The sequence below is a fragment of the Protomyctophum bolini genome (genome assembly GCF_963924005.1).
Source record: "Protomyctophum bolini genome assembly, chromosome: 17".
Lineage (NCBI taxonomy): Eukaryota > Metazoa > Chordata > Actinopteri > Myctophiformes > Myctophidae > Protomyctophum > Protomyctophum bolini.
In genome coordinates, this window is record NC_137878.1 from 40580761 (window position 1) to 40589946 (window position 9186).

The following is a 9186-nucleotide window of genomic DNA, read 5'->3' on the forward strand; positions in this document are numbered from 1 at the left end:
TCAAGTCCGTTGCTCTCCCCAGGTTGGTGGAGGGTGTGTAGAGCCCAGGATCACATTGGATAATTGACACAGGGTTGAAAAATGGGTTACGAAATTGTGGGATAAAAATTAGAAGTCAATTTTTAGTCATCCTGATGACTACAAAACAATGACTATATACAACATGACGTATAACGATATCATCCATTCTACATTGACACGTTGTGAGCTTGTATAGACTGGCCATTTTAACTATTCAAAAATGTTTAGCAAAATAGTAAAAAAAAAAAAAAAAAAGGCAAAGAAGTTTAGGGATAAGGGCTTTAACCCATTCTGACCGGGAACCCATTCTGGTGTCAGCATCATGTTATGCTTTAGCTATTGAAAAATAGCAGATCTACAAGCTCGTAGCGCGCCACCGAGTGGCGCGCTACGAGCTTGTAGGTCTGCTATTTTTTGAAGAATCGAAGAACGACTTGAGATTTTTTAGAATCTGATCTCAGGTCAGAATGGGTTCATCAGACCAGTGTGTGTCCTAGTGGAAACCTCGTATGAATCTGATCTCAGGTCAGAATGGGTTCATCAGACCAGTGTGTGTCCAGTGGAAACCTCGTTATGAATCTGATCTCAGGTCAGAATGGGTTAAAAAGCGGTGACGGAAACGGAGCCCCTTTAGGTCTCTAAACTCTACCTCCCCCCCCTGGCCAGCTATGTTGCTATGGCAACGATGCTTAGCTTTACTACAACAAGGCCTGTTCGGTTTGTTTTTGTTTGGGTTTTTTTTTTTTTTGTTGTGAACAGAGACGTTTTGGTGCCAAAGCCGTGTGAGCTCAGAGAGGCTGACACTTTGTCACTGGAGCATAAATCAGGCCCGGTTTACCATAATGGAAATGAAACGCACAAGCATTTGTTTGTAAGTATAACGGCGCTTTAGTGAGAGGTTTCCCCCCCCCCCGACATCTCGTCTCGTATCCAGCCAAAGCCTTCCACTTCCACCCCATATAATAATAATAATAATAATAATAATAAACTTTATTTGTATAGCACCTTTCATACATAAATGTAGCTCAAAGTGCTTCACAGGGCAAAAATAGAATACAATAAAACATAGTTAAAATGCTAAAACAATGGCAAAGAACAAAATTGAATATAAGAACATAAAATAAATAAAAATAAATAAAAACAAATAAAAACACCACATGCAGCAAATCAGTCAGGGCAGGGTGGGAACGTGCATATTAAAACTCAATTAAAAGCAATGTTGTAGAAGTGGGTCTTGAGCTGAGCTTTAAAAATGTCTACAGAGGCTGCCTGATATGGATGATTTATGGTTTATTTGCGTTTTATAATATTACTGATTGTTTTATTCGTGCCCTCTTTGTAGTTCATGACCATGTGACTCTATTACGTCATGTTCTTCTATATAAGTCCTTTCCACCTGAGCTCGGTTCTACAAATGTCTTCTAAATCCTGACGGTTTTCTGAAAAACAAAACCTCATGTTTCTAATGTCAGTGATGCTCAAACATCTCCATTGTCAAAGGACCCCTAGAATTATCTGTAATTGGCCGCCGACCCCCATCTGAAAATATGTCTGAGATTTGAGTTAACCCATTCTGACCGGGCACCCATTTTGGTGTTATAGCATCATGTTATGTTTTAGCTATTGAAAAATAGCAGATCTACAAGCTCATATCGCGCCACCGAGTGGCGCGATACGAGCTTGTAGGTCTGCTATTTTTGAAAAATCGAAGAACGACTGACATTTTTTTAGAATCTGATCTCAGGTCAGAATGGGTTCATCAGACCAGTGTGTGTCCATGTGGAAACCTCGTATGAATCTGATCTCAGGTCAGAATGGGTTAAAATGCTCACTCTGTAACGATGTATATTCAAAGATTTGAGGCACATTTTCACGATTTTTCTAAAATAGCAGCCCTACTGTACCAGCTCGTGCCGCGCTACGAGCTCGTAGGAAGAGAAAATGGCTCCTCTCTCTCTCTCTCTCTCTCTTTCACAAGGTGATAGTGTTATTATTATCAGTATTTGCATTTTGGTATTGTTGGTTTGTTTATTAACCCATTCTGACCTGAGATCAGATTCATACGAGGTTTCCACTGGACACACACTGGTCTGATTAACCCATTCTGACCTGAGATCAGATTCTAAAAATGTCAGTCGTTCTTCGATTTTTCAAAAATAGCAGACCTACAAGCTCGTAGCGCGCCACTCGGTGGCGCGCTATGAGCTTGTAGATCTGCTATTTTTCAATAGATAAAGCATAACATGATGCTGACACCAAAACGGGTTCCCGGTCAGAATGGGCTAATATACTATACTGTGTTATTTTGAGCGATATAACGGCTACACTGCGCATGTGAGATTGTCCAGTGACGTCAGATAACAGTGAAAGTGAATTCAGAGATGAGCTGATCATGCAACAGTGGAACGACACAGTGTTTGACCGTAAGCTGTAGTAAACTGTAAACGAAAGGAATCGTGTTTTTTTTTTTTACTTTTATTTGAAGCCAGTGAATTATTTTCAAGTGGACCCTTTTTTGAGAGAAGAAGCTCAGGAGGATTCTGTTTTTGTGGATGGAAATAATAAGGGATTGGACTTTGCAATAGATGCCCATAAAAGCACACAACGACGATCTCCGCCGTTCATTGGATGTTGTGAGTTGCATAATCATAACGATAAGAAGTGGAGAGTTATTCATGATACTAAAAGTCCTGCTGGATATTATTACTGTGACTAGTGCCGCCATGCTTTGCCTGTAGGCCAGTAACCCGTGTGCCCTGCAAGCGCCTGCTTTGCCTGTAGGCCAGTAACCCCGTCTGCCCTGCAAGCGCCTGCTTTGCCTGTAGGCCAGTAACCCCGTCTGCCCTGTATGCGCCTGCTTTGCCTGTAGGCCAGTAACCCGTCTGCCCTGCAAGCGCCTGCTTTGCCTGTAGGCCAGTAACCCGTCTGCCCTGCAAGCGCCTGCTTTGCCTGTAGGCCAGTAACCCTGTCTGCCCTGCAAGCGCCTGCTTTGCCTGTAGGCCAGTAACCCTGTCTGCCCTGCAAGCGCCTGCTTTGCCTGTAGGCCAGTAACCCCGTCTGCCCTGCAAGCGCCTGCTTTGCCTGTAGGCCAGTAACCCCGTCTGCCCTGCAAGCGCCTGCTTTGCCTGTAGGCCAGTAACCCGTCTGCCCTGCAAGCGCCTGCTTTGCCTGTAGGCCAGTAACCCCGTCTGCCCTGCAAGCGCCTGCTTTGCCTGTAGGCCAGTAATGTCGCTGCCTCCCTCCCACTGGCGCCATTATAGCGAACATTTTTCGTCTTTGGTTTAAGTCAAAACGAAAACAACACCTGCGCAAAAAGCACGCGACGGATGTACGGACGGACATATATCTACCTTGCGTCCGCCCGGCGAGCCGTCGATAGCCACGCTGCTGGTGGCGGCGGCCACAGCGACGGTCACGGGCTGGTTGGCGTCCTTTAAGGCCATGGCGCTGGCCGCGGTGGTGGCGGTGGTGGCGGGCGCCACGGCCGCCGCGGTGGTGATGATCTGCCAGCCGTTGCCCGTGAACTGGGCGGGCACCAGCTCCAGCTGCTGGTGGGCCTGGTGCAGGTGCAGCGCCCCGCCCCCCGACGCGTCCACCACAAACTGATGACCGGAACCCTGGAACTGGATCTGCTGGCCCGCCTGGACCTGGATCTGCTGCTGCTGCTGCTGGGCCCCGCCCCCTCCGCCACCGCCACCGCCAACGGACACCTGGAGGCCCGCCTCGCTGGCGCCGCCCTGCTGCCCTCCGATCTTACTGCAGGTGGCCGCGAGCAGGGCCAGTGGAGAGGGCTGGGAGGAGTCCTACACAGAGGAGGAAATACCATGTTTACCCAGGGTAACTGGATTAAAGGAAAGGAAAGGTACTATGTTTACCCAGGGTAACTGGACTAAAGGAAGGAAAGGTACCATGTTTACCCAGGGTAACTGGATTAAAGGAAAGGAAAGGTACTATGTTTACCCAGGGTAACTGGACTAAGGAAAGGAAAGGTACCATGTTTACCCAGGGTAACTGGACTAAGGAAAGGAAAGGTACTATGTTTACCCAGGGTAACTGGACTAAAGGAAAGGAAAGGTACTATGTTTACCCAGGGTAACTGGACTAAAGGAAAGGAAAGGTACTATGTTTACCCAGGGTAACTGGACTAAAGGAAAGGAAAGGTACTATGTTTACCCAGGGTAACTGGACTAAGGAAAGGAAAGGTACCATGTTTACCCAGGGTAAGTGGACTAAGGAAAGGAAAGGTACCATGTTTACCCAGGGTAACTGGACTAAGGAAAGGAAAGGTACTATGTTTACCCAGGGTAACTGGACTAAGGAAAGGAAAGGTACCATGTTTACCCAGGGTAACTGGACTAAGGAAAGGAAAGGTACTATGTTTACCCAGGGTAACTGGACTAAAGGAAGGAAAGGTACCATGTTTACCCAGGGTAACTGGACTAAGGAAAGGAAAGGTACCATGTTTACCCAGGGTAACTGGACTAAGGAAAGGAAAGGTACTATGTTTACCCAGGGTAACTGGACTAAGGAAAGGAAAGGTACTATGTTTACCCAGGGTAACTGGACTAAGGAAAGGAAAGGTACCATGTTTACCCAGGGTAACTGGACTAAGGAAAGGAAAGGTACCATGTTTACCCAGGGTAACTGGACTAAGGAAAGGAAAGGTACTATGTTTACCCTGCAGGGTAACTGGACTAAGGAAAGGAAAGGTACTATGTTTACCCAGGGTAACTGGACTAAGGAAAGGAAAGGTACCATGTTTACCCAGGGTAACTGGACTAAGGAAAGGAAAGGTACCATGTTTACCCAGGGTAACTGGACTAAGGAAAGGAAAGGTACCATGTTTACCCAGGGTAACTGGACTAAGGAAAGGAAAGGTACCATGTTTACCCAGGGTAACTGGACTAAGGAAAGGAAAGGTACCATGTTTACCCAGGGTAACTGGACTAAGGAAAGGAAAGGTACCATGTTTACCCAGGGTAACTGGACTAAGGAAAGGAAAGGTACCATGTTTACCCAGGGTAACTGGACTAAGGAAAGGAAAGGTACCATGTTTACCCAGGGTAACTGGACTAAGCTCTAGAACTTGTTTACAGCCAGGCCCTGCTCATAGAACATTTCATGGTGGAGGTTCAATGCCTTGTCCATAAAGGGCACTTCAGCGGTGGTAATTTTAACGTGCCGGTCCGGGGATATACGAACTATAGCGACCTTCACGATATCAAGACCGCTCCGCAAACCGTTCGGCCACCGCTGCCGATGAGAGGGCAGAGAGGTGGACGGGGTGAGGAGGAGGAGGAGGAGGAGGGGGAGGGGGAGGGGGGCAGGCGGAAGCAGCGTACACACTCACACACACACACACAAGAGAGAGAGAGAGAGATCACATGTGCATGCACAAATAGAGAACAGCACGACATGCAAGGGGAAAGAGCCCAGTTGAGCACACACACACACACACACACACACACGCCCACAGGTCACATTTTGCACACATACAAGTACGCGCACGCACGCACGCACGTCACACATGTTGCGCGAGCGCGCACACACACCCGCAGGTCACATTATGCACACATACAATTACGTGCACGCCACGCGTGCGCGCACACACACACACACACACACACAGGTCACATTATGCACACATACAAGTACGCACACACACAATATACATTCAAAGTCAGGAAAAGCAAGAGAGAGAGAGAGAGGGGGGAGGGGGAGAGAGAGAGAGAGAGAGAGAGAGCTAGCTGTCAGTGTAAGTGGGTGGTGAAACAGGAAGCGAGTGGGTGGGTGGGTGAGAACTACATTTTCTGTGTTCTCAGAGAGGGAGAGAGAGAGAGAGAGCGCGTTAGGAAGAGAAAATGCCTCCTCTCTCTCTCTCTCTCTCTCTCCCTCCCTCTCTTTCACTCCTTCTCGGTAACCTCCCTTTTCAAAAGAAGTAGGTCGCAGGCAAATATTTAATGCCCCACACACACCTCTCAGCGGTGCGTCCGTATCTCTGCACGCGAACGCGGGAACGACACCATGGCAAAACAACACGCAAAACAATCGAGTGTATGCTAATAGTCTATAGCAGCGATTTGGGGGGGGGATCGAGGCCCTCGAATTCACAAGACACAATTTGTATATATATATACGCGGTATGGGCGAAGACCAGACCCGGAGAATTAAATCTCAAAGCTTGTGGTTGTGTGTGTGTGTGTGTGTGTGTGTGTGTGTGTGTGTGTGTGTGTGTGTGTGTGTGTGTGTGTGTGTGTGTGTGTGTGTGTGTGTGTGTGTGTGTGTGTGTGTGTGTGTGTGTGTGTGTGTGTGTGTGTGTGTGTGTGTGTGTGTGTGTGTGTGTGTGTGTGTGTGTGTGTGTGTGTGTGTGTGTGTGCAATCGTTGGAACAGGAATGCCATTGTGGTGCTTTATTTATTTAAATATATACTGTATATAATAACAAAGCCGCTGTGGGCCTAATTTCCTCTTTATAGCATGAATTCATATGAGGTTGAAATAGAAATGGAAACGTTTCTCTTAACGCAAGCTATTATGGGCAGACGATTCACAGCACAGTGACGGTTATAAAGTAAAGCTATGTATGGGCAGACGGTCAGTTAGTCGGTCAGTCAGTCAGTCAGTCAGTCAGTCAGTTGGTCAGTCAGTTGGTCAGTCAGTCAGTTAGTCAGTCAGTTGGTCAGTCAGTCAGTCAGTCGGTCAGTCAGTTGGTCTCAGCTGCCTGCAACAGAAGCAGGAAGTGGAATTCACCAGAGAAACGCCCCCCTCCCCAGTGGGAGGGAGGCAGCGACATTACTGGCCTACAGGCAAAGCAGGCGCATACAGGGCAGACGGGGTTACTGGCCTACAGGCAAAGCAGGCACATGCAGGGCAGACGGCAAAGCAGGCGCATGCAGAGCAGACGGGGTTACTGGCCTACAGGCAAAGCAGGCACATGCAGGGCAGACGGCAAAGCAGGCGCATACAGGGCAGACCGACTGCAGGGAGAAGGGAACCCTCTCCTTTCCGTCTACCTGCTGCTGCTGCTGCTGCTGAGATCCAGAACTTTTCCCCTTTTTCGATGCTTTTCCTCCTTCGGTTCCTGATGAGTCCTTCTTCGAGTCTGCAAAAAGAATGAAGGGAGAATTAATTATTAAGCGAAAAGGTTCTCACAAAAAAAAAAACCCCAAACAAACAAACAAACAAACGTGTCAATGTTGTTATTATAGTTAATAATAAGAATCCTTATATTATTGCTCGGTGTCGTCACGTCAACACAGTGTGTGTCTTTTATTAGCAGCAGGTGGAAAGTAATGATGACAACATTATGGCCACATGCATGCAAAAAGGTATTATAGTTACACTTCAGTGGACTGGGGCAAAAACAATGGGTTACAACAACGCAGATATTACACGACAAATTGGTGAACGATAAGGGAGATAAAATAAGAATTAAAAAAAAAACATCCCAATAAGCTTATTATCATCATCATCATCAATTAATGAAAGGGCTTGCCCTGAAGACAAGTCTTATCTGTCACAACACGGGTTCGAGAGGGGTGGAGACCACGGGGTGGGGGGGGGAGGGTACCTACCACTCATAACGCATTCAGACACCGGGGGAGGAGAGGTGTATAGTGTAGTTCACCGTGCGGTAGATAGTAGGAGCGGAACGGGGAGAAGGGCCGGCCCGGGCGGGTATAGCTAGCGACGATATGCTGACGGGAGGACGGCCTATATATTTTTCCGCGAATGGTTGGCGCTGGGGGTATATCCGTGGCGTATCTTCCCCGCTCGACGACACCACCCACCCGCCAGGAAGGGCGGTGCTATACCAAAACAAGGCAGGCGGCAGCCCCACAATCACACACGCACACATACATACACACACACACACACACACACACACACACACACACACAAGCCTTTTAGTTGAATATAACGGCGGTGGTGGTGGTGGTGGAGATCGAGAAAGAAGGGACAAAAAACCGTTACGCCTCACTCACACACACGCACACACACACACACACACACACGCACGCACGCACACACACAGTCACACACCGCCCCGGTTGGTCGTCGTTATGGAGAGTGACGGAGCGTCCATGTTAAGGCGACACCTTTTTGCGTTTTGCAGAATTATTGTTAAATCCACAGCGGCGGCGTTGGAGCTGTTGGCAATGTGCGATCAGCACAGGCCCACCCACTTCCATTTAAGCACCGCCAGGCCGACACCCCTATAGTCCTCCTCGACTCCCTCTCTCGCTCTCTCTCTCTCCTTAATGTCGACAGTGTCTCTCTCTCCCTCCTCCGGTCGGGACAGTCAGTCCGCCGTCGCTGCCCCTTATCATATACAAAACAAAAAAAAGCCGTTATCAATATCTCTCACTTCATGGCGTATATGGTTTTATTCTTGCAACACAATTTTCATTTGGAAGCTAACAGAGAGAGTATAAGATAGCTGTGGCTTTTTTCTTTTCTTTTTTTTTTTTGTGGGCGGACGCTAGCTCCTCCCACATATTCAGATTGGACCGGGCGGGCGTTCGGCGTGCTGATCGGGTCGAGATGGGAGTTGTATTCCGGCGAAGCCTCGCCTCCTTCACCGAGTGCGCTCCGGCGGGGCCGGGACTACGAGTCCCAGGGTGCACCGCGCGGCGCGTCGCCTCTAGAGAAGTAACGGCGGAGAGGTGTGTATGCTGTGTAGTCATGTTGGGATGAGAGGGAGAGAGAGAGAGAGAGAGAGAGAGAGAACGGAGAAGGGCGGTGACTAGTGTGTTGTGGGGGGTTGGGCTGAACGAGCACGGGAGGCGCGCGCGTGTGTGTGCGTGTGTGTGTGTGTGTGTGTGTGTGTGTGTGTGTGTGTGTGTGTGACTGTGTGTGTGTGTGTGTGTGTGTGTGTGTGTGTGTGTGTGAGTGTGCTCTCTCTTGGCGGGCTCTTCATCACGAGGGTCAGTCTCTCTCTAGGATCCTAGAGAGCCTTTATTTATAAACGGAGCACTGTCTAAAAAAGAACTATAATCATAATCACTGATTATGATTAGTCTGTGAGATTAATTCATTAATCATATATTTTTTTAGCAGTTTTAACTTTACGGTATAACTTCTCATGTCGGGTTACATAGCCTATAGGCCTACACAGCTCAGAGGGCCCCAGAGAACGTACACCAAAGCAATTATATTTTATAAT

General features: G+C 48.1%; 1 protein-coding gene across 1 annotated transcript in view; it reads right to left on the reverse strand.

Annotated features, from left to right (window-relative positions):
- The window catches only part of sp4 (sp4 transcription factor), a gene marked incomplete at its 3' end in the record, with an annotated part of 36767 nt that extends 28369 nt beyond the window's left edge, over positions 1-8398 (reverse strand). The window contains exons 1-3 of the mRNA XM_080787274.1: positions 7595-8398; positions 7034-7122; positions 3372-3812 (exon numbers count right to left, since the gene is read on the reverse strand). Of these exons, the coding sequence (XP_080643400.1) occupies positions 3372-3812; positions 7034-7122; positions 7595-7601 (537 nt within the window). The 5' untranslated portion in view covers positions 7602-8398. The remainder of the gene's footprint in view (positions 1-3371; positions 3813-7033; positions 7123-7594) is intronic.
- Positions 8399-9186: the final 788 nt, after the last annotated feature.